This window comes from Erpetoichthys calabaricus, chromosome 1 (genome assembly GCF_900747795.2).
Source record: "Erpetoichthys calabaricus chromosome 1, fErpCal1.3, whole genome shotgun sequence".
Taxonomy (NCBI): domain Eukaryota; kingdom Metazoa; phylum Chordata; class Cladistia; order Polypteriformes; family Polypteridae; genus Erpetoichthys; species Erpetoichthys calabaricus.
The window spans coordinates 338,869,080-338,895,114 of NC_041394.2; the positions used below are offsets into that span (position 1 = coordinate 338,869,080).

At 40.1% G+C, this 26,035-nt stretch overlaps 1 protein-coding gene across 2 annotated transcripts in view; it reads right to left on the bottom strand.

Moving 5' to 3' along the window:
* The window catches only part of LOC114667405 (zinc finger protein OZF-like), a 38,529-nt gene that overhangs the window by 11,734 nt on the left and 760 nt on the right, over positions 1–26,035 (bottom strand). For both annotated transcript variants that reach the window (XM_051926226.1, XM_028822700.2), the window contains exon 2: positions 16,183–16,556. In XM_051926226.1, the coding sequence (XP_051782186.1) occupies positions 16,183–16,556 (374 nt within the window). The remainder of the gene's footprint in view (positions 1–16,182; positions 16,557–26,035) is intronic.

A 26,035-nucleotide genomic window follows, 5' to 3' on the forward strand; every position in this document is an offset into this window, starting at 1 on the left:
GGCAATGTTGCCTCTAAGCTGAGCGCGTGAGCGATCGCTCACACAAATTCAGAGCGTCGCTCATACTTCCCGCACGATCACTCATTCCGATGGCATCGCTCATACTTATTGCACAATCGCTCACTCCGACCGTCAGAGTTGGTGCTCATAAATTTTTGGCTTAAATAAAATGTCGCTCATAAACAATGTTTTTTACTCACTATATGCTACTCCTTACAGGGAACATTGGTTGTAGGTCCTGCATTATGTTTAGCCATACCTTCTTGCAGAGATGTTAGAAACCCAAGTCAGAAGTTGGGTATTGTGTCAGCACTGGGTGTTTTCCAGTTACCAGCAGTTCTGAGTTTGTTTTCTGCTTCTTCAGCTGTTACCTCCTGCCATTCCATTTCTTTCCTTTTGAGGTTTTCCAATTTCGTCTGTAGTTTGCTTTTCCACGTTGCTTCTTTTATTATAATCTCAGGCAACTTCATATATTTTTCTCTGACATTTCTGTAAGGGTGCCCCCCCTTAATATTCAATACAACATTTTTAGATTTTTTTAATAGTGAGTTTGTTTATATACTGTATTCTGAACTTTTTGGGTTCTGCCTGAATTCAGACTTTGTTGTTTACAGTTATGAAGTTAAAATCCCCATGTGTTTAAATATGTAGTTCTCTAATTTTAATTGTATTTTTTGTCTGAACATTGTGATCTCGCTCCTTTCAGATTTGTTTTGATTAGTGTCAACATTCCATGTAAAATCTTTATTTTTTTTTTCATTACACATTATCCAGGGTGGAGTATAAATTTTGTTATGGCTTACTTTAATTTTCTTCTGTGAAAATTCTTACTTTAGAGATTTCAAAGGTTTGCTGCATATTACTGAATCCTGTTCACTGTCTAAGTCTCAGTTAAGGCCTTATTTGCCTTACTTGTAGTCTTACATCTGGTACAATTTAATGTAGTTCTTGGTAACTTCCACCTTCTATAGACTTCTCTATGCTTCCCTGTCAATTAGGGCGACATTGTAGGACAACTGCATCGCAATAAGGAGACCACCAGCATGAGTTTTTTCTCCTAAGTACTCCGGTTTCCTAACAAAAACATGTGGGTTAGGTGGATTAGTGATGCTAAATCGGCATCTGATATGTGCCTGTTTATCAAGTCAGACTGGCACCAGTTCAGGATTGTCACTTCCTTATGCTGCTGCTTGTTCTCATAGGCTCTACCCCCTTCGTGACCCTGTTCTGGATAAGTTTAGAAATTGGATGGATGGGTCTGTCGATTTAGTTAAAAAAAAAAAAAAAGATTTTTATTGTGTCCTCTAATTATGGTGTCAATTTCACTCTTGTTGGAGTGTTCTCTTTGATTGGTGTATTCTTTTTTAGGTTTGCCTGACAGTCCTTTGTTTCTCCGTTTTATTGATTTTTCTAATTCTGATGTCTCCTCACTGTTGAAGTGATCTCTTCTGTTTTTGGGCACTTTGTTGTCACTTTCAACTTGCTCTTTTATGTTAGTATTTTACTATTTGAGAATTGGTTGCTTTCTTAGAGATTCCAATTTTGGCTAATAATCACTTTCTGAATTGTTTTTTCAAATGTATCAGTTTCATCCACTTACTCAACTTCACTTCCAACTTCATGTTGTTACACAAGGTGATTTTTCCTATCATTTTTCTTTCAATGTCTGGTGAAGGTATTCTAGCTTTTTTTTTTTTCCTTTTTTTTCTTATATCTTTCAGTTGGGAACTCCGGATGTGTTTCGTAGATGTAGCAGTACATGATCTCTTCTTCACGTTCAACATATCAATGGGCAGTGTCTAGTCCTCATATTTTTTTGTTTAAGGTACACTTGTGCATTTGTATCTTTTCCATTGTGGTAAGGCTACGGTGAATTCTTTCATGGCTCTGAAGATTGCACTTGTGTAAAAACTGTTCACCACATTCAAAACAACAATTTGCCTTTTCTCCCGTGTGAATTCTACTGTGTCTCTGGAGGTCACACTTCAAAGAAAATTGTTTGCCACATTCAGAACAGCAATATGGCTTCTCTCCTGTGTGAATTTGTTTGTGGTTGTGAAGGCTGCTAAACCTAGAGAATTGCCTGCCACATTCACAGCAAAAATATGGCTTCTCTCCAGTGTGAATTCTTGTGTGGCACTGAAGGGATGTCATTTGCGAAAATCGCTTTCCACATTCAACACAACAATATGGCTTCTCTCCAGTGTGACATCTTAAGTGGCTCTGAAGAGAGCTCATATACGAAAACCGTTTGCCACATTCATAACAGCAGTATGGCTTCTCTCCAGTGTGAATTCTTTTGTGGCTCTGGAGTTGACTCGGATTTGAAAACCGTTTGCCACATTCCAAGCAGCAATACGGTTTCTCTCCAGTGTGAATTCTAATGTGTCTCAAAAGAGTACTCCTGCGACAGAATTGTTTGCCACATTCAGAACAGCAGTTAGGTCTGTCTCCTATATGAAGTTGAAAAGGAAAAAATAAAATCTTATTTTCAATCCACTGCCCTATTATGCACAATGATTTATAGTGTTAAATAAATTATAGTTGAAATTCTGAAAAAATTTTTAAAAGCACTAACAATCTTAAAAATTCACGTGAAAAGACAGTCATCTTCATATTTTTTTATCTTCTGTACCACTACAACTCACCACATGAGCACAATCCTGTAGCTAAAAAGTTGAAATATTAAACTAAATAGATCATGTGTAGTAGACAAAATTGACAACTGTATTACAGAACTAGTGTGTTCAGTATTGCACAGTGGTTAAGACTTTAAACCTTGAGATTGTCAGTTCAAATCGCACCACTGACACGGTGTGACCCCGATAACGACTGAACCTGCCTGTGCTCCAATTCAGAAAAGGGAAAAAAAAAGTAACCAATTGTATATCAAATGTTGTATGTCGCTTTGGATAAAGGTGTCAGTGAAATAAATAAGTGTAAATGAACATCATCATCATTGTATTTTCATACACTTAAAATATTATTCAAAATTATATAGTTAATAATTTACTTTGTTATGAAGATTAAAAGTGGTAATCATCTGTTATCATGACACTGAACAGTATTTAATCTGTAAAATAGAGTGTCATGCCATGCATCTGAAATGCACTCTGAATAATTCAGAATGTGCCCTAACATTTCTCCACATTTAGACTAAAGCTTCTTGACTTCAAAATGTATTTCAAAATGGTGTTAAGGTAGCACTGGGATGCAAGCAGTTTGAACACAATAACCAGGAGACCTGTTTAAACAGACCAGGGATCAAAATCAGAAGACTAAAAGAGAACTTCATAACCCAAATCATACCCAAGAACTGTAATCCAAAAAAAATAAAAAATAAAAAAAATAAAAGCAATAACTCAAAAGTTAATAAGTCAATAAAGGACTTAATGAAAGCAAATGCACAAAGTCTTTTAATTGTAATCTGTCAAACTCTGATAATTATTGTTGTGACACACCGGTCTTTATACCATTGTCCATATGATGTAACAGATGCAACTTCCGGTGCCACTATCTGCGACAACTACCAACATGAAATAGCTGCTGCGAGACAAAATGGCAGCAACAGGATGTAAACAAAACTAATAATGAACCATTTTAAAATAATTAGTAATCCTATGAATATGGACAAAAAGAGGAAAAAACAGGAGATAAGGGTGAAAAAAACATGAGACAAGAACAAGAATCATCACATAACTCCACTTCTACAGGGCAGGCTTCAAACACAAACATTTTGTGGGGAATTCACACATAAAACAGCACAAACAAATGGGATGTGTGAACCAAGTCAGATCAAAGTAAAAAAAACAGTCCTTACGGCCCACCCAACACACACCACAGTGGACAAGGTAATCCTCCCAAGAAGCCCAGCAACACAAATCCACAATATATTGTACCTTTAATTCCTCTGTACTATCCACAGACCAACCCTCTTACAAAACACATAAGGTCTAATAAATAGGGGTGCTAGCTTGTGAAAAAGAACCTCTAAGTGAATATCATGTGTGGTAAGCCACAATCTCTGTACTTCCTGAAACTGAAGAGCAGACTTACACTTGCGGTCCACAAACTGCTTAACAGAGTTGCCCATCTTCTTAAAGTTACCTTGAATACGACGCAATATAGAAAAAGTCTCATGAGGTATACAGAAACACTGTACATTGACAAAGCAGTCACAGAAATATTCAGCAAAGATGGCTTAAAGCCATACAAATGCTCAAAAGGGAGACATCACAAGAGATGAATGATAAAGAACATTCCTGAAGAATTCCACTGTTGGCAATAATACTCTCCGACTGATTAGCACTGACTGTGCAACAAAGGAAGTCCTGATAACCCATTGGATTCAAGAGGATAGCCTGACATTAAATTGCAAGAGCACCCCAACTTATTACAAAAGAACTGCCAAAATCTAGATACAAATTAAGGACCATGATCCAAACCAATAGATGAAGGAAAATTGTGCCAACAGACTATTTCCTTCACAAATATACCTGCCAGGCAGATAAGGGAGAAAAAGGAAATGTGCCACCTTGGAAAACCAGTAGTCAAACAGCCTTGAGAAGGATAATTCAGTTTCCATCACACCTGTCTGTATGCCAAGGACAGGAATCATGTCAAATGACTTATTTGTTCGTGGCTATGCTTGCTCTGATGATTAAAGTGACACATTATTAATGTACAGACCTGCAAGTTCTGATGGTGGTTGTATTACCTGTAAACAAAAAAAGGCAGACTTGAATATTTTTTTTTATGTTAATACCAGAAAAAAATAAATAAATAACGAAATCAGAGAGATATCAGAGCCAAATTGCAAACCAAAAATCAAATCGGAAGAGCTAAATACTAGAACCAGTAACCAAAAAAAATCGAAAGAATCACAAGTTGATTAGTTCAATCTCAGACACAAAATGACCTTAGAGATGACCTTTTAGCCCTCCATATCCCCTAGCAACCAGCACCAACATCATGACAAATGACACCACAAAGTGGCCGCCTCACAGTCTTAAAAAAAAAAAAAAGGACAAAAAAAAAAAAAAAAAGCCATCTGAAAATGCGCTAATTAAAAGCAATTTCTAAATGAAGGCTATAAACAAGAAAATAACAATTAAATTAAATTAACTTGAATTTATAAACCCCAGACATTACACCTAGATGGATTTTAAAGCTTCAGAAGAGCCTGGAAAAAAACTCAAAAGTAACATTAATCATAACAATGGTCTGGGAGAAAATTTAGAAGATGGAAAAAAAAACAAAAAAAAAAACATTAGATCAGTTATTTGCTTTTGCTCCGAACAGGAGTGTCAGGTGAAAGCAGAACAATTCAGCTATGTGACACATTATAATAGACAATATAAATTGCACCAATCAATCAAGCAAATTATATTTAGTGTATAAAGCACATTTAAAAACAACACAGTCTTAGCCAAAGTGCTGTACAAATAAAAGGTAAAAGGCAAGGAAAATGACAACAAAGTCACAAACACTGTAATCATTAGCACAGATACATTACGACAAAAAACAAGTTTAAAAATCATCCAAATAAACTTGAAAACTAATGAGAAAAGGTGAAGTTTGGGTCTGCATTTTAAAAATGCTAATAGAAGAAGCAGCTCTAATATCGAGGAGTAAGCTATTCCACAATTTTGGGGTAGCTACTGCAGAGGCACGAGCCCCCTTATGGTTAAACTTAGACCAAGGCTCATCTAATAACTGTTGACTTGATGATTATATTGACTTGGTGATTGAGTGGGGGAGAGCAAGTAAGCAATAGAAGAAGATGTGGCCAAGCCATTAAGCGCTTTAGAAACAAAAACTAGAAGTTTAAAATTAATTCTAAAATGAACTGGGAGCACGTGAAAAACTAGAGTGATGTAAATACTAATCATGCTTCAACATTCTAAACCAGTTGCAGACGTAACAAAGAGGTCTGACCGATATCCATATACAAAGAATTACAATAATCTAAACAGGACGATATACATGCATGCATCACTATCTATCTATCTATCTATCACGTTCTCCAGATCAGTAAATGTCAACAATGGCTCTACCTTAGAGATCATTCCATGCAGAAAAAAAAAAAACTTCCCTTGACAACAGAGTTTGCTTAGTTTTTAAATTTAAAGCCAGATCAAAAATCAACTCCAGTTTTGTAATCTGCAATTTCACTTTAATAGACAAGTGATGTAGGTTTTTAAAGAGTCTTGCGATACATTAAGGTGGACAAAACATGACTGGCTCCGATTTACCTTCATTCACCTGGAGAAAAAAATGGTAATCTGTCCAGACCAGTGTTTCCCAACCTTGGTCCTGTGGACCCCCAGTGACTGCAGGTTTTTGTTCCAACCAGATTCCTAATCAGTGACAACACCTGATAACATTGAGCTCATTTAATTAGCTGGCATTATTTTTCTTTTATTCTACATTCAGAAAAGCACAGCAGCATGATTTTTACATTTATAAGATATTTAGAAATATTTTTTCTTTTGCTATAGATTTAAATACTTAACTCTCTTTAGTTGATTTCATTATATTTTGCCCTTTCTCTGTGCAGTTTTTCCCCTTCATTATTAGTACCTTATTAATGACAATTAAAAATGAGCAGAGCAGACACGCTGGCAAACAACACACAGAATAATCAAAGGCTGCAACTACTTTACCATCAGACCCACTAATTAGTAAATAATGGATTAATTAAACAATTAGAACACCTAGAAAAGTAGAATGAAAATCAAGATGAAAATATTAATAAAGAAAAAAAATACATTATTCCCATACAACTGTTTGGTACATTTTTATAATTATATATATTATATATCAACACATACACAAAGTAAAAAGTATGTGAACCCCTAGGAATGATCTATATTTATGTCTAATTCCCATATAAAACATGGTTGTATCTTCATGTCAGTCACAATAATGAACAAACAGTCTCCTATAACTAAATATACGCAGATTTTCAGAGAATTTTTGACCATATTGAATAAATCATTCAAACTGTGGAACTGAAGGTTGGAAAAAGTAAGTGAACCCCAAGCTAATGACTTTATAAAAAGCTCATTGCAGTCAGAATTTAGCACACCTGGGGTCCATTTAATGAAACAAGTTCAGAGGTGTGGCCTAGAATTAATTTGATTGATCAAAAACACAATAAAGTTTGAGTTTGAGCTTTTGACAAGAAGCATATCCAGATGGGAATCATGCCTCGCGCAAAAGAGCTACAATCGAGAATTGTTAATCTACATAAGGCTGGAAAGGGTTACAAAGTCATCTCAAAGATTTGAGATATTCATCAGTCTACTGTTAGGCAAGTTGTCTATAAATGGAAACAATTTGGTATTGTGGCTACTCTTCCTAGAAGTGGGCGCCCTGCCAAGATAATAATAATAATAATAAATTTTATTTATATAGCACCTTTCCCATGCTCAAGGCACTTACAGAATATAATAAAGAACAGCAGCATATACAGTATATAGCACTGTACAAACCAGATAAATAAAGAAGATTAAGACAGTGAATTCTGAAAAAAAAAACAGACAAGATGACCCCAAGAGCACAATGCAGGGTCAGCAATGAGGTAAAGAAGAACCCTAGAGTGACAGCAAAGGACTTGAAGAAGTCATTAGAACTGGCCAACATCTCTGTTCATGAGTCAACTATACGCAAAACATTGAACAAGAAAGGAGTCCATGGCAGGACACCGAGAAGGAAGCCACTGCTATCAAAAAAGAACATTGCTGAACGCCTGAAGTTTGTAAAAGAGCACTTGAACACTCCACAACGGTACTGGGAAAATGTTTTGTGGAGTGATGAAACCAAAATTGAACTATTTGGGAGGAACAAGCAGAACTTAAATTTGGCGTAAAAAGGGGACTGTATATCAAAAAAAAAATATCATCCCTACAGTAAAGTATGATGGAGGGAACATCATGATTTTGGCCTGCTTTGCTGCATCAGGGCCTGGACAGCTTGCCATCATTGAGGGGAAAATGAATTCACAAGTTTATCAACAAATTCTCCAGGATAATGTGAGGGTGTCTGTCCATCAACTTAAGCTCAGAAGAGGCTGAGTGATGCAACAGGACAATGACCCCAAACATTGCAGCAAATCCACAGCGCAATGGCTTCAGAAGAACAAATTCCGCCTTTTGGAGTGGCCCAGTCAGAGCCCAGATCTCAATCCTATTGAGATGCTGTGGAATGACATGAAGAGAGCCATACACAGAAGACAACCAAAGAATATGGAAGAGTTAAGACAGGTCTGCAGAGAAGAATGGGCTCAAATTCCCCCCCGCACGATGTGCAGGTCTGTTCTGCAGCTACAGGAAGTGCCTGGTTGAGGTCATTGCTGCCAAAGGAGGGTCAGCCAGTTATTAAATCCTAAGGTTCACTTTCTTTTTCCACTACCTCTGTGAACATTGAATGCATTTGTAAAATAAAGACATGAAAGTAGAATTTTTTTGTGTGTCATTGGCTTAAGCTTTGTGTACATCAGTAGCTGTGACTTAGATGAAGATCAGATCACTTTTTATGACCAATTCATGCAGTAAACCAGATCATTCCAAAGGGTTCACATACTTTTTACTTTGTGTGTATGTATATATATATATATATATATTATACACGCACACAGTACTGTGCAAAAGTTTTAGGCAGGTGTGAAAAAAATGCTGTAAACAAAGAATGCTTTCAGAAATATAAATAATGATTGTTTATTGTTATCAATTCACAAAATGCAAAGTGAGCGAACAAAAGAAAAATCTAAATCAAATCAATATTTGGTGTTACTACCTTTTGCCTTCAAACCAGCATCAATTTTTATAGGTACACTTGCACAAAGTCAGGGATTTTGTAGGATTATAGTCAGGTGTCTGATCAACCAATTCTACCAAACAGGTGCTAATGATCATCAATGTCACACATAGATTTAAACACAGTCATTAACTGAAACAGAAACAGCTGTGTAGGAGGCTTAAAACTGGGTGAGGAACAGCCAAACTCTGCTACCAAGGTGAGGTTATGGAAGACAGTTTCATGTCATGGCAAGATTGAGCACAGCAACAAGACACAAGGTAGTTATACTGCATCAGCAAGGCCTTATTACCCTTCGAAATCAGAAGATGTCCAGCAGTGCCATCAGCTCAGAACTGGCAGAAACCAGTGGGACCCAGGTACACCCATCTACTGTCCGGAGAAGTCTGGCCAGAAGTGGTCTTCATGGAAGAGTTGCAGCCAAAAAGCCATAGCTCCGACATGGAAACAAGGCCAAGCGACTCAAGTATGCATGAAAACATAGGAACTGGGGTGCAGAAAAATGGCAGCAGGTGCTCTGGACTGAGAAGTCAAAATTTGAAATATTTGGCTGTAGCAGATGGCAGTTTGTTCGTCGAAGGGCTGGAGAGCGGTACAATAATGAGTGTCAGCAGGCAACAGTGGAGTTGGAGATTTGTCAGGATTAATGGTGTTCTCAATGCTGAGAAATACAGGCAGATACTTATCCATCATGCAATACCATCAGGGAGGCATATGATTGGCCCCAAATTTATTCTGCAGCAGGACAATGACCCCAAACATACAGCCAAAGTCATTAAGAACTATTTTCAGCATAAAGAAGAACAAGAAGTCCTGGAAGTGATGGTATGGCCCCCACAGAGCCCTGATCTCAACATCATCGAGTGTGTCTGGAATTACATGAAGAGACAGAAGGATGTGAGGAAGCCTACATCCACAGAAGATCTGTGGTTAGTTCTCCAAGATGTTTGGAACAACCTACCAGCCGAGTTCCTTCAAAAACTGTGTGCAAGTGTACCTAGAAGAATTGATGGTGATTTGAAGACAAAGGGTGATCACACCAAATATTGATTTGATTTAGATTTCTCTTTTGTTCATTCACTGGATTTTGTTGATTATAATTTTGGTGTATATATCATATACCAAACTGAGTTTTCTAATTTCTATATTGTTCCCAAAACACAGAACTTGAGAAATAACACATCACTTAATTAGCTCAGGAGTCCAATTAAGAACAGAAGCTGGTTGGAATAAAAACCTGCAGCCACAGGGAGGCCACAGCACCAAGGTTGGGAAACACTGAGCTAGACAATAAAATGCTAGTGTGCGTGGATGTGCGAGTGTGTGTTTGGTCCCTCCATGCAGTCTGGTTATGGTCTGATCTGTCATTTTCCCTGTGGCTGCTCAGTCAAACAAAATACAGACAGGAAGCACCAGGCAATGGTGGCTGACACACACAAGGTTACAGAGGAAAATCGTAGGAAGAAAGCCACAAGTCGCTTTTAAACATAGTAAGTATGCACAAGAATACGAATGATGTTTTCATTTAGGGTAATGGGGGCCGGTCTACCATTGGTGATAGTCAAAAAGAAGACAAGAGGCGAGCAATATCCCTCAAAATGAGAAAGTCCGAGTTGTAGAATTTACCAGATGCCTTTTTTTGGTATTCTTATGTGTCTGAACCTCTCTTGTCTGGCACTTTCTCTCTTTTAATTACATTCCTGTAAATACTGAAGGTATACAAATTTAAAAATATTTGATAAACATTATTTATTCTATTACCCATTGTAGCAGTAGAGGCGTGGAGCCACCTCTAACACCCTCAGGTACCACTCTAGACACCAGGTAAAAGTATAAATACTATTATTTTTATTATTATAATGTGCACCAAGCAACCTCCACTCCACACTCATATAATCAATAAATTCTCAATAATACTACAATTCCTCCTCGCCCAGACACTTTGCCACCCTACCTCCCAGCTCAGCTCAGCTCAGTGTTCTGGGCTTCCCATAGTCCTTTTATAGCCCCTGACCCGGAAGTGGTTCCTGGCCAAACCCACAAGTCCGTTTTCCTTCCGGGTCAGGGCAAACAGTCCTCTTCTTCATTCCGGGAGCACGTCGTTCCTTCCGGACACGTGATGCTGACGCACTCCCGGGTTATAGGGCACACAAGAGCCCACTAGCCCCCCTACAGCGACTCCCGGTGGTCCCCAAGGTATCCAGCAGGGCTGTGTATATAAACTACAAAGTCCATGAGGCCCTGCTGGCATTCGGGGCACCATCATGCTGTCCGGAGGGCTCCTCCTAGCGGCCTGGGGGTGGCGACCGGAGTCCATAGCCAGTCGTCCATCACACCATATTCAACATCTAACTTAGATAGTGAACGTATAAAGTATGGTTTAGTTTGTATTAATCAAAATGACATTTTCTGTTTTACTGTGTATTTAATGTACTTTATGTATTCACATATGTAAATGATATCTGTTTTAATTATTTCCTTTTTAGCATTACAGTTGAAGACATAAAAAAATCCAAGCTGGTACTAATGAAGATGACTATGCAAAAAAAAAAAAAAAAAATTAAACTGAAATAAAATTGAAAACGAACAAAGTTATAAATCTAAAGATTGGCCGTGGACACCTCTTTGGTTAATTTCAATTACATCAGCAGAATCTTCTGCTTACAAAGGCCCTCTTTCTTAATCTTACTGGTATCCCATACTGTTGGTGACCTCCTGTCACTCCTGGGACTGTTTACATGATGGGCACTAACAAGTGTCTGAACAAGCTCCTTGTATTGGTCTACACTAGTGAAGTCTTGAATGCCATCTAGTCGGACTCTACACCCTTGTCACCTACCATGATACAGGAGACAGTTCTCTGTAGTTGAACAAATTATCAACAGAAGCTTTCACTACTCGTTTGGGTCATTTGCCTGAATCAGCCCAGCACTAGGTGGTGGTTAGTTGACACCTCATTACCTCACTTTACTAACATGTCCAGAACAGACAACTACTGTCAATAACTTACCTTTTGCCCAAGGTAATCACACACAAGTATTACACATGTCAGAATTACTCCAAAGAATTGCAGTAAAACTCTGAATAGGAGAAGCATTTATCCTACCCTAGAACAGGACAGGAGAAGCATCCTATATTATCCTATACCCACTCCCAGTCAGGAGTCGGAGTTGATTTTTGAGAATGAATGACATGATTTTAACGGCACTCATACATGATTTTGTAGTTCCTTGGAAATCATGATGACATTTGTACTTTTCAGATATGAACGCCAAGGAGTTACCACAAAGATAATAAATAATACTATTATCAAACAACAATATTCAAAGGGATATGATTATTTTCAAATAAAAGGTTTATGCCATTCTCATGTAGTACTTTAGAGTCATGCATTGAACCTTGCCACTATGCAACATCATACACACTTTAAGGATAACACTTTATATCCCTGTCTAGCTGTATGTTGATAATGTGATAATGGGAAAACCAGTGATATGCATGTATGTGGCCTGCTTTAACACTACCTCAAGGTGGAGTAGTGGGGAAATGTGTAAATCTGCATATTACCTCACATGTTGCAAAGGCTGTGGTGGGTTGGCACCCTGCCCGTGATTGGTTCCTGCCTTGTGCCCTGTGTTGGCTGGGATTGGCTCCGGCAGACCCCCGTGACACTGTGTTCGGATTCAGCGGGTTGGAAAATGGATGGAGGGATGGATGTTGCAAAGGCATTTAACATTTGGTGCAAAATTCAAGAAATGGCTGGTTGTAACATACCAAAATCATCACTACTGCAAAACTTTTCCCATGGCCGAAAAATGTAATGTTACCAACACTTTCATTTTAGCTCACAGCACCTGGCTTCTGTGCATACATGAACGATCATGTGAAGTACAAGATTTGTTATTAATCTCATTATATCTTGGTCAAATGGATATCTTTTTAGGAGTCCATTTATTATCCAGCATTTCCAAAACATTTTGCCTTTCCTGTAATGGGTGGGTTGACCTCTGACTGACAAATGGAACCACGAGTTTGATTTGACAAGCCTGTGAGCCATGATCTGAGCTCAATGTTTTACAGCACTGCCCTAAAGCTTCCTCTCCCCTCCTGATCCTCCGACTAACCTTACAATCTGATCTTGGAACATTCACTGTTTGGTAGTGAATGTAAAAGGGCAGGTGTACTTGACTATTTGTGGTCTTTGCAGAAGAGACAAAGCTTTTCCCAAAATGGCAGGGTTCAGCCTCCCAACTTAAACACACACTTTCGCACTCCTGCATTCCCATACTCACCAGAAGCATTCCACATGAACACAACAACATTTGCAAATGAAACCTCAAAGAACAAGCTCAATAAAACTGAGCCCAAAACAATGAAAAAATGACCCACCTGTAAAACAAAGTGGGTATTGCCCATTTTGCTAAGCTTTTAGTGGTACACAAAGCCTATTAAAACAGAAGACTTAACAGGGAAGTCAACTGCATTACAGATTGAACATTGAAGTGAATGGTCAGCTCTGTACTTAAAATGACAAAAAAACGTGTAAATCAGAGTTGAGATGACACCTCTGCAGAGACTCCCTTAAAAGAAAAGTTGCTGTAGATGCCACATGGGCTGGACGGTCATCCCAGCCAGAAGAGGGGATGGTTCCTTGCCCGGATGGGAGGCTCCTAACAGGCAGACAGGCATCCCGGCTGGGGAGGAGAAAGTGGTCAGACCTGGAAGGAAGGATCAAAAAGGATAGATGGACAGTCCACTGAAAAGAGATGTCGTCACTGGGGGTTTCTTACTCCCCCAGCACACTAGTTCTTTCATAACTGGCGTAGTCGGCAGGATTTTCTGGCCGTCTGAATGGCAGAAAAGTCGTTTTTATAAAATTAGTTGTGAAGGAAACCAGAGCGTCAATGGCCCAAACCCCCAACATGAACACAAGAAGAGTTTGGTGGTTCAAATAAAAGATGGTTTTTATTCACCACAATACCTTCACTGTAACACAAGCACAGATTTTCTCTCTCCACAATTCACCACTCACCACCGCACTACCCTCCTCCAGTTGAGTGCTGCTCTTTGTCCTCCCAGCTCTGACTCCCCTGGAAAAGGGACTGTGGTCCCTTTTATTATGGACCCGGGAGTACTTCCAGTGCCAGGGCGACTGCCTGATGGAAGCACTTGTGGGTCATAGGACTCCCTGCAGTGCCCTCTTGCAGCACCCAGTGACCCCAGCAGGGCTGCTCTGCTGGACTACATTCCCTGGCATGCCTGGTCACTGATATCCAGGGCTGCTGCCATCTAACATGCTGGGGGAGTAAAAAGAAAAACCCATCGACATCTCTTTTCAGTGGGCTGTACGTTCATCCTTTTGATCCTTCCTTCTGGGTCTGATCCCTTTCTCCTCTCGGGCCGGGATGCCTATCTGCCTGTTAGGAGCCTCCAGTCCGGGTAAGGAACCACCCGCTTTTCTGGCCAGGATGCCCATCCAGCCCATGGGGGAAAATACAGTGCCCAGGAGGACATTCATTTTGTAACGGCAAACTAAACTCTAGCTGGATGTGTTGGACAAAATAACACACCAATAAGTAAGTACTGGTGCTGTAACTGGAAGTGACCTTGATTAAATCAGCAGAGGGTACATCTCCCTTAAAAATAGGTGCATTCATCATTTCTGATTCTTGGGGGGCAGAAGGCTAATAACCCAAGAAGCTACCCACTGTCTGTGGAGAAAACAAGCTTACAGACTTTGTTTTACCTGCAAGCTATTCTCCATTGAGCCTTGGAGCTACATGTCCTAACCAAGCTCTAAGACCCTTTCTTCCAGGCTAAGCTCAGTGCCAGTAACTGAGCCCAATCCGAGAAGTGGCATTCATTCAAGAAGGTAATTTCAGAGCCCACCAAAAAAATAACTCTTTTCCAAATTAGGCTGCAGAGAACACAGCAAAAAGCCTAACAGCAAGCTGAGAAAGGCAACACCACACATACAAAGGACCACAGAGCAATCACAAAGAGTGCACTTCGACGCAAGATGAGTTCTCTACTTGAACCCGGAGCAACAACATGCAACTCCATCCATCATCGGACATCATCCTTAAAGCTTTGGTATAATAAAACAGTGATTTTGTGTTGAACTTTAAATAGTCTGTAAACAACCATTATTCACGTTTTTGTCTCAATTGTCTTGTGCGCCATCTTCTACATTGATAGATAAGTGGTTATCTTATTTGTATAATCCTTGCATACATCGATAAACTGTAAATCATACTATTGTTCTTATTATTCTTAAAATGAGTGGGCTTCAGGCACCCACTGCCCATACCGAGAAAAAGAAAATTAAAGCAGAAGCCTTCCTGAATTATCTAATTACTGAATTTGCAAAAGACAAAACCAATAATAAATTAGATAATTGGATCACCTTTCAGGCTGGTATGCAATAACCCACCGGGACAGGATGGGGTACCAAAGCTAGCAACAGTTTCACTTTTCTCTTCCCTAGCTCAGAGAAACCAGACATGGAGGTCAATTCAGCCACAAGCACATGCAAGTAAGCTACACCCCTTAAGGTCAGGATGGTATTAAGCTGAGCGCTCATGGAGGATGGAGTCTCAATTAATGGAACTTTGCTCCGCATGCATGAGCTTCCTAATGCAGACCCGCTCAAGAGAGCTGACTGTTTAGAAAACCCAATGAGGTTGAAAGGACAGATATTATGCCTTTTTTTCAGTTGCACCCCCGCTTGCTAATTTTTCCAAATTGCACTAAATGGGGTGGCCCAGCTGGCACCCCAAATTTTCTTTGGTTCCCCTGGTTTTTATGTACCGCTTCCACAACATACAAAAAAAAAAAAAACCAGATCAGGGCAAATGTCCCTTATACTGGAAATAAAGACATGGCTAATTGGTAATGGAGAAAAGAAAACCAAAGACTCCTGCGGTGGGTTGGCACCCTGCCCAGGATTGGTTCCTGCCTTGTGCCCTGTGTTGGCTGGGATTGGCTCCAGCAGACCCCCGTGACCCTGTGTTCGGATTCAGCGGGTTGGAAAATGGATGGATGGATGAAACCAAAGACTCCTTTGGTTTGAGACTCTGCAGCTGGTATTAACAGACATCATATCAGTTCTGAAGACCCCCCCCTAGCCTAGCTCTGCGACATTCTATAATATCACAGATACAAGCTGGACAGTCTAAGAAGAGCCCTGAACTCTTTCACAATTCAATCCCAGGCATCCAATGCATCTGGGGTTACTTTTCACCATGAAACATAAAAACTCATTTTATTTTTAATTTTCATGTAAAAAGCACAAGACCCCTTTTCAGGCCTATAACCCTCACTTTGAAACTAACACCTATAATGTATTTACTTCACACTTACTTTCGCCAGACTGATTTGAAGGTGATGGCCAATCTTCCCGAGTTCTAACAGATACAAATTCCTCAGTCCTCTTTGTCTTGGACACTGATGATTCAGACCTCATTTTGAGGTCACCACGTCTTATAATTTTAGGTTTGTGCATCTCATTGTTGACCGACGTCTCCTCAGCCTCTTCTTTAATGTCCTCCGACCCCGGTTTATGATCCTCACGCTTAATGCATGAACTTTCCTGTTTAAGGTGGGCAGACTCCCATTCACAGTCCTCCTCCTTAATAGTTACAGTCACTATCTCCATGGTCTTTATGTCAGCCTCACAGGTTTCCTCTTTGACATCCATCTTGGTATTACTGTAAATGGCAGTCGAGTCTTCCTTGCTGTAGAAAGAACAGAATTTGTCATCAATATTCATAACTGTACCAATTAAATGTTAAAAAAAATGTTTCTTCTTATAGTACTCTCTTTTTAGGTTTATGTCACGTTGGACAATACAGTATGTTGACAGTAACTCATTATTCTTCAAATAAAGTTACTGTTGAGTAAGGTCTAACAGGCTTGAAGAGGACCATCTTGCACAGTTTGGACCACTAGTATTCATTACTTGATTTACACATATTGTGTTTAAAAGGAAATGTTGTTGAATGGCAGGCATTTTGCATCACGTATTAGTTTAACTTAAGACTGAACTTTTATAACAATCTAGTGGAAACAATGTAGTAGCATGGGATACATTAAGACACATTTACAGCATGAAAATCAGGCAGACCTCGTTTTAGATGGTATTGTTGATGACGAAGACAGTGACAATGTGCTTCATTGAGCACAGAGTACAATACTGGATGAGACAGAACTAGTCAAAATGGCAAAATCGAAGAAGCAAATGTAAATAAAAGCACAATGAAAGCAGATGGTTTTTGGAATTCTGCCTGATATATTTAAACAGAGAAAATGAGGTGTAAATATCAAACAATTAGAGGGTATTTTGGATAATTTAATGGTTTGCTGTCAGTTAAGCCTGCAGGATACCTTTGGAGTTAGAGGATTTGCTGCCACCATGTTGTATTGTTCCTGTAATTAAGCCAGAGATAATTAGACACAAGCAATGGGATATGTGTTGTAGTAAACGAACACCTCTTTGCATTTTATTGAAATGTTCAAAACAAATTATTTGTATCCCAAGTCACTGAAAAGACCAACTACAACATGTTTTTTAGTTAAATTATTTCATAATATATAAAAAGTATGGCATACAGTATTTCTCAATATCTTCCTCCCTAAATCATAGAACTAAAGTATACAATCTCAAAGAACAAAACACCCATGAAACCAGCACCTTTGTCTACTTTTAGCTCATTAATGAAACATTCTCAAACTCATTTTGGAAATGGATGAATAAAGAGTCGATTTCCAAAATTTCTTCTACCCTAAATCAAACAAGCCAAATATAAAATATTTTGCTTAGTTGAACTATTAATAATAATAATAATGAGTAATTCTTTGCATTTATATAGCACTTTTCTCACTACTCAAAGCACTCAGCAATTGCAGGTTAAGGGCCTTGCTCAAGGGCCCAACAGAGCACAGTCCCTATTGGCATTTAAAGGATTCGAACCGGCAACCTTCCGATTGCCAGTGCAGATCCCTAGCCTCTGAGCCATTATTGAACATGTGTAATAAAATACCGAGTAGACCAGAGTCATCGTGTACTTTAAGACAATGTTCTCCAACATCTTTAATCCTTTACAAATACGAACTACTTGTGCACACAGTGATACCAGCAATTTGCACTTCACTGTTTGAAAGCTGGGCGGCACGGTGGCACAGTGCGTAGCGCTGCTGCCTCGCAGGTAGGAGATTCAGATTCGCTTCCCAGGTCTTCCCTGCGTGGAGTTTGCATGTTCTCCCAGTGTCTGCGTGGGTCTCCTCCAGGTACAGGCTAGGTGCATTGGCGATTCTAAATTGTTCCCAGTGTGTGCTTGGTGTGTGTGTGTGCCTTGCGGTGGTCTGGCACCCTGCCTGGGGTTTGTTACCTGCCTTGCGCCCTGTGTTGGTTGGGATGGGTTCCAGCAGACCCCCGTGACCCTGTAATTAGGATATAGCGGGTTGGATAATGGATGGATGTTTGAAAGGTCATGGATGGCAATAAATAAAACAGTAATTAGACACCAGCACAGTGTATGCAAATACAGTAATCCCTCGCTATATCGCGCTTCACGGCTTCACTCTATCGCGGATTTTATATGTAAGCATATTTAGATATATACCGCGGATTTTTTGCTGGTTCGTGGATTTCTGCGGACAATGGGTCTTTTAATTTCTGATACATGCTTCCTCAGTTGGTTTGCCCATTTGATTTCATATAAGGGACGCTACTGGCAGATGGCTGAGAAGCTACCCAACTTACTTTTCTCTCTCTCTCTCTTGCTCTGACATTCTCTGCTCCTGACGTAGGGGGGTGTGAGCAGGGGGGGCTGTTCGCACACCTAGACGATACGGACGCTCATCTAAAAATGCTGAAAGATTACCTTCACGTTGCTCCCTTCTGTGCAGCTGCTTCGTGAAGCGACATGCTGCACGGTGCTTCGCATACTTAAAAGCTCGAAGGGCACGTATTGATTTTTGATTGTTTGTTTTTATCTGTCTCTCTCTCTCTGACATTCTCTGCTCCTGATGAAGGGGGTGTGAGCTACTGCCTTCCTTGCAACTGCTTTATACGGCGGTGCTTCGCATACTTAAAAACCAAACAGCCCTATTGATTTGTTTGCTTTTCTCTCTCTTTCTGACATTCTGTGCTCCTGACGCGCACTCCTTTGAAGAGGAAGATATGTTTGCATTCTTTTAATTGTGAGATGGAACTGTCATCTCTGTCTTGTCATTGAGCACAGTTTAAACTTTTGAAAAAGAGATAAATGTTTGTTTGCAGTGTTTGAATAAAGTTCCTGTCTCTCTACAACTTCCTGTGTTTCTGTGCAAATCTGTGAACCAAGCGTGACAATATAAAAATAACCATAAAAACATATGGTTTCTACTTTGCGAATTTTCACCTTTCGCGGGGGGGTTCTGGAACGCAACCCCCGCGATCAAGGAGGGATTACTGTAAAACAGTTTGGAAAATGGTACTTAATGATGGAGAAGGGGCGGCATGGTGGCGCGGTGGTAGCGCTGCTGCCTCGCAGTTAGGAGACCCGGGTTCGCTTCCCGGGTCCACCCTGCGTGGAGTTTGCATGTTCTCCCCGTGTCTGCGTGGGTTTCCTCCGGGCGCTCCGGTTTCCTCCCACAGTCCAAAGACATGCAGGTTAGGTGGATTGGTGATTCTAAATTGGCCCTAGTGTGTGCTTGGTGTGTGGGTGTGTTTGTGTGTGTCCTGCGGTGGGTTGGCACCCTGCCCGGGATTGGTTCCCTGCCTTGTGCCCTGTGTTGGCTGGGATTGGCTCCAGCAGACCCCCGTGACCCTGTGTTCGGATTCAGCGGGTTGGAAAATGGATGGATGGATGGATGATGGAGAAGAGCAGCCAAAAGGTACAAGTCTTACTGAATATCTGTAGATATTCCAAATACAGAAATACAGCTCAGCTTTTAACAACTGAAAGCAACATTTCATGTTTACTGATTTTAATATGGGTGGCACGGTGGCGCAGTGGTAGCCCTTGCAGTAAGGAGACCTGGGTTCGCTTCCCGGGTCCTCCCTGCGTGGAGTTTGCATGTTCTCCCTGTGTCTGTGTGGGTTTCCTTCCACAATCCAAAAACATGCAGGTTAGGTGCATTGGCGATCCTCAATTGTACCTAGTGTGTGCGTGTGTGTGTGTGACCTGCGGTGGGCTGGCACCCTGCCTAGGGATTTGTTCCTGCCTTGCGCCCTGTGCTGGCTGGGTTTGGCTCCAGCAGACCTCCGTGACCCTGTGTTAGGATATAGCGGGTTGGAAAATGACTGACTGACTTGACTGATTTTAATATTTTGGAAAGATATGTTAGACATGAATACAAAAACAAATCATTAATTTAATATTTTAAAAGGTTATGAACACTGATTTAATGCTGCCCTGTAGGAGTAGGTGATAATCCCGTACATCTGGTATACCAGATGAAATTCTTCTTAATGAAACAACATCCATCCATCCATTTTCCAACCCACTGAATCCAAACACAGGGTCACGGGGGTCTGCTGGAGCCAATCCCAGCCAACACAGGGCACAAGGCAGGAACCAATCCCGGGCAGGGAGCCAACCCACCGCAGGACACACACAAACACACCAAGCACACACTAGTGCCAATTTAGAATCGCCAATCCACCTAACCTGCATGTCTTTGGACTGTGGGAGGAAACCGGAGCGCCCGGAGGAAACCCAAGCAGACACGGGGAGAACAAGCAAACTCCACGCAGGGAGGACCCGGGAAGCGAACCCAGGTCTCCTAACTGCGAGGCAGCAGCGATACCACTGCGCCACCCATGAAACAACATATTTGCCAGTATGTTTACATAGAAAAATGTGTTTTCGTGTCTTAAAGGTAATGTCTTTTTGTGCAGACCTGTAACTGGAAAAAGTTCTCTTGTACTGCGCTTGCTTGGCTGGAACATGACCGACTGTGTGAGAGAGAAAGAAACTGCATTATCATCAGATCAAGTCAAAGAGAGGGGAGTACCCACTATTGAATCAATTTGAGTGTTAACAAGCTTTACAGCAGTTAAGATTCACCTATGTATACAATCGGTCAGTAATATATTTATCATTTGCAGTGGCAGTTTGTAATGCGGAGAGAAGGGGCACCACCCCTCCTCCAAAATATTTTAAATCTGTACTTAAATTAATTAGGTAATGCGAAATAACCATGAAATAAATTGTTTAATGTCACAACGTGTCTGGTGTCAGCTCATGGCAGCATCCATTAAAAACTGGTTCCGACTTGTATTTGTTTAATTTCTGTGTGAATAACTATATTTCCTGAGTGAAGGACGCCAGCCCAATTAGGGTCTTTTCAAGTCCTTGTTCTTTTGCAAAGCAGGTGACCCGAGGCTGTCCTTAAATTGATTGTTTTCAGATTTTTCCAGGGATACAGCTCTGTGCAACCTGGACACTCACACATTTATTGGCAATGAATTAGTACTGTTTAGGTTTTTTTTTAATCTAATGTGATTGGATGATAATTTCATGCTCACATCCATGGTACACAGTTCACACCTGCCATTAATGTAACTACAGATGAGTGAGTGCAACTTTACGGAGATGGCAACTTGAAGCGGAACTTCAGAAATCAAAGAAAATTCAGTTATTTCTTTAATGAAACACCCCTTCATAAATCATTCACTTGGAGAAAAAAAAAAAAAGAACATAAAGGGGCTTGAATCTGACCAACTTGATTTAATTCAGCAGCAGGCAAGAGATCGACAACAAGCTTACACACAGACTTTTTCCAGCTACTGTTATGACAAATGGAGTTGGCCAAAGGATTGTGGTGTAAGTAATGCCTTATTTTGCTTTCCCTGTTTGTTGTTTCAAAGTGTCAGTACTGAAGCTCTGAGGATAATAATTGGGGTTATGAGACCTAAAACATCTTTCTGAAAAATGCAAGCAACATTAAAGTAGTTACAGTTATCTACACCAGCATTTTTCAACCAATGTGCCATGGCACAGTGTTGCTCCATGACAGGTAGGCCCTGGAAATAATAGCTTGAGAGGGACTAGCTCTACGGGTGGTCGAGACCTGTCTGAGGAGGACAGGACTACCCGGAGAAGCTTTGAATAAAAGCACCTCTGTGATCTCTACAATGCAGATGCATCTCCTAGAGTCAAACTACCTGGGTGAGTAGTCGACCGTGAGTCACTCAGGAGCAGTGTTTAGCGAGTATACAAGTTGCCTCTGAGGCAGAGAGGGACGGACAAAGGAGAGAAGCAGCAGGGAGATTCCAGCAAAGTGCTCACCAAGTGCTGTGCCTGCAAACGCTGATCTCAGAGCTCCTTTTCTACTGGCTTCTCCAGTAGTCCCACCCCTTCAGACAGTTGAGCACATGTATGAGATATAAATGCATTTGTGGATAGTAAAACAGTGGTGTGCCTTAGGATGTTTTTGGTTACAAAACGTGCGTCACTACAGAAAAAAAGATTGGGAAACAATGATCTAGACAATAGTAGGAGGCTAAATTGTTTTAGCAGGCTTAGTGAAATGACTGAAGAAAAGGATGGCAAAATTTATATTCAAGGAAATCACAGTATCCTGATCATAAAGGCAAAATAAGCTTTAGGTTGGTCTTGTTCTATGGGTGCAGTACAAGACAGGTTGGGGGGTGAGTTATATTTTAAGATCGGGGGGTCTGTGGATCTAACAATGTGATTTTGTACCCAAGTGAGGTAAGCCTTGCAAACGTACATAGGACTGGGCAGATTAGCAGCAAGTGCAGAATAAAATTAGGGTAGGAATGACTCTGTGGCTGTGCTAAATGATAAACTGAGATGGAAGACTTGAGAAAAGTCAGAGGACTCGTACTTGTGTGATGTGGATTTATAGAATGCAATGGAAATGGGCAAGAACTGGACACTCTATTAGCAGAAGCAGAATAAAATTTGGATTGAACTTAAGCAATGGATGTATTATAGGACAGACAGAAGTCCATGTTATTGGAAGATTATGGAGATGGGCTTGCTGACATTATGGTGTGGGATTTGTCAGAATGGGGAACTGGGCAAGTTGGCAGAGGCCTGGACAATTTAGAGACAGGTGTAGAATAAAATTTTGAGGGCAGGATCACCTGTTCTTTTCCACATCTACTGGACGCCTAATGGAAAGAATAAGGGGACTGTGGATGTCACGGACTGAAGTTTTGGAGCACAGTAGAAATAGGAAAGGTGGCATCAGGTTGGGCAGCACGGTGGAAAGGGTATAATGCATTTTAGCCTGGAATTGTCCTATGGGTCTGGTACTGGACAGGCCAAGATGTGCATTGACAATATGATAAGAACCACAACAGCATGTGGAATGACCAGATAGCTACACTATAGGCAATATCTATTACATAGTGCCTTTCCAATCTATCTATTATATAAGCGCTGCTTCAGTTTGCCCCTAACCCAAATTTTTTTCACCAGTCGCCTCTGATCATTTGTTACAAAAGTATATTTCAGTCTGAAAAGGTTTACACAAGTACATAATACCTGCATCTATCAAAACAGAATTGTTCATTATATATCATAATATAGATTTTTGCGCACAGTGCCCACTTCCTGAGCAGGACATCAGGGCAATGGACTTGAGATTCAGAGAAGAGTGAGGATAAGAGAACCAAAGAAAAAAAGCTTGGGTTGAAATCAAAGGAGAGAAAACAAAATGAAGTCAGGATAATGGCAAGACTGGTACAGCTGAGAGGAGGAACAGCAGTCAGGGAAGAAGCTCTGTTCGGAGCAGTGCTGCTCCAGGGGTAGGGTCACTCATTCTGAAAAAAGACAGGGAATTTTTCCTACCTCAGAACATCAGAAGTAGTTATAAAGCTTCCTACTCTCAGCCCCAGTGAGGAGTAAGAGGCCACATTTGAGAAGGAATGATGCCACACATTTACAACTCCCCTGACCATAAACTGACATTCATGATGACATTTTTTTAAGTTTTCTGATGCTAACACTGAAGCTTTACCATAAACATAATAATAATAATAAAGGAGGATAACTTAATAAAGTAGGATAATGTGCATGTAATTGTTGCCACTATGCAACATAATGAATAATAATGCAACAAACACCAAGATGGAAAGATCAAGACACAAACACTGAATGAAAGTCAAGCTCAATAACAGGTATGTTTATTTAACAACAAAATGATCCACAGCCTTACTTCCAGAAGAATAACTTCCTTCGATTATGGCACATGGGAAACACCACATCAAGTAACAGTTACTGAAACTAGCCATAGCTATTCATGCACTGTTTCTGATCAACTTCCAGAGGTCCCCCTCCATAATCAGATTGTGTAGCAAACATTCTAGGGGTTTGTGGAATGCAAAGATCAACACACCCATGAGACCTTTCGCTGTCAATCTCCCATCCAGCCACAATCCATCTTGAGGGTAAATGCTGGCTAACACAGTACAGTTTGCATCGATGAAAATCTGCATGTTGATACTGTGATAGTGCTTGTGAGTCACATATGTGTGTGATTCCACACTTGGGGCAATAACCCTTATATGAATGCAGTTTGTTTATAACATTACCTCACATTGAGTAGTGGTGTAAAAAAAAAAAAATCTGCACATTACCTCATGTGCTGTAAGGCCATTTAAAGTTTAGTGCAAAATTTGAGAAATTTCTGGTTGTAACATTCCCAGGTCATCATTATTGCAATGTAGCATTTTCCATCTGGTAAAATGTGTAACATTACCAACACTTTAATTTCTGCGGACAGCACATGGCTTCACCACATCGATGGGTTGATCATGTAACACACAAGATTTGTTACAAGTATTATTCCATCTCTGTCAGATTGATATCTTTACACAAAATCATTTGTTGTCCAGCATTTCCAAAACATTCAACGGATCCTAGGATGTGTGTGCTGATCTCTGATTACCATCTTCTAGCGAGTTAGGAGACTTTGTGCACTTCCTTAAAGACTGATGAAGTTATGAATAGTTTCCTCAATTAGGAAAATTGATAAAGTGCCTTTAATTTTGCTGCTAAGACTAGGAGCAAATTTGAGTCATTCTGAGATTAGCTAGTTAGGACCATTTTACCACTATGAGATGACTGAAAAATATGGGCATGAATCATGAAGGACTCCCATCATCCTGCAATTAACATTTTCTCTTTCCTTACTTCTGAAAAAAGACTCATCCGCACATGCACAACAAATTTCAGAGACAGTTTTTACCTCCAGGCAATTAGACTGCTAAACATGCACTGATTGGCAATACTGGCACGCTTGGCCAACAATAAAGACTTAAACTCTTAATTTGCTTCTATTGTATAAACTGTCTGACTCTGTAGTGATCTGTATATTTATGTCACATAATGTTGCACTGTAATATTGTCAGGAGTTTGCAGTACATTATTTTGCGATATCACGACAGTATTGATAAGTCCAACGAGTGTCATTTATCAGTGAGCTACTTACTGTCACCTATAAATTGTATGTATTGTTACAGTTTATCAGCACTGTACTTTATTATTTAAATTGAATATCAGAACTGTCACTTTATTGCTTAACACCTAAACTGCTAAAGTGACTACAAGTTTTCATTTAACACTAGTCACTTTGGCCTATTGCGCTATTTGTACTTCACGCCTGCAAGTTGTTACCTATTGCACAGTAATTTGTACTCGATAGTTTAGTATTTACTGACTTGTATTGTTGCATTACTGTACCGTTAATTATACTAGAAACTGTTAGTGTATGTATTCTGCGAGGTAGACACTCAAACAAGAATTACTTTATACAGTACTTGTACAATGTATTCCGTTAAAATGACAATAAATGATCATTGATTGATCGGATGGTTTAAAAATACAGTATCAGACGGACGACTTAATGCCCCCGACTTCCACACACTCAACCAAACTATGAAAACTACAAAGTAACACTGAATAAAATCTTTCTAGTGAATTGAATTGCACACCCAATTTTATTTTAGCGAAGTTGTCGGGACGAAGAAATCAAATACTGTAGCTATTTCCGCATGAACTCGCCTCCTTCTCGAAATCCCAATATACGGCATACACGAGACCACGCTGATTAACTAAATAAACGCGTAATGAAATCTGTGTTTGGTCGCTAAGAAGTAGAAATGGAAATCAACATTATAAAGTGCACAAGGCGCAGGCAGAGAAAATGCAAACGGCACTTCACGCATTTAAGAGGGAAAGTCAGTCTTGCCTGT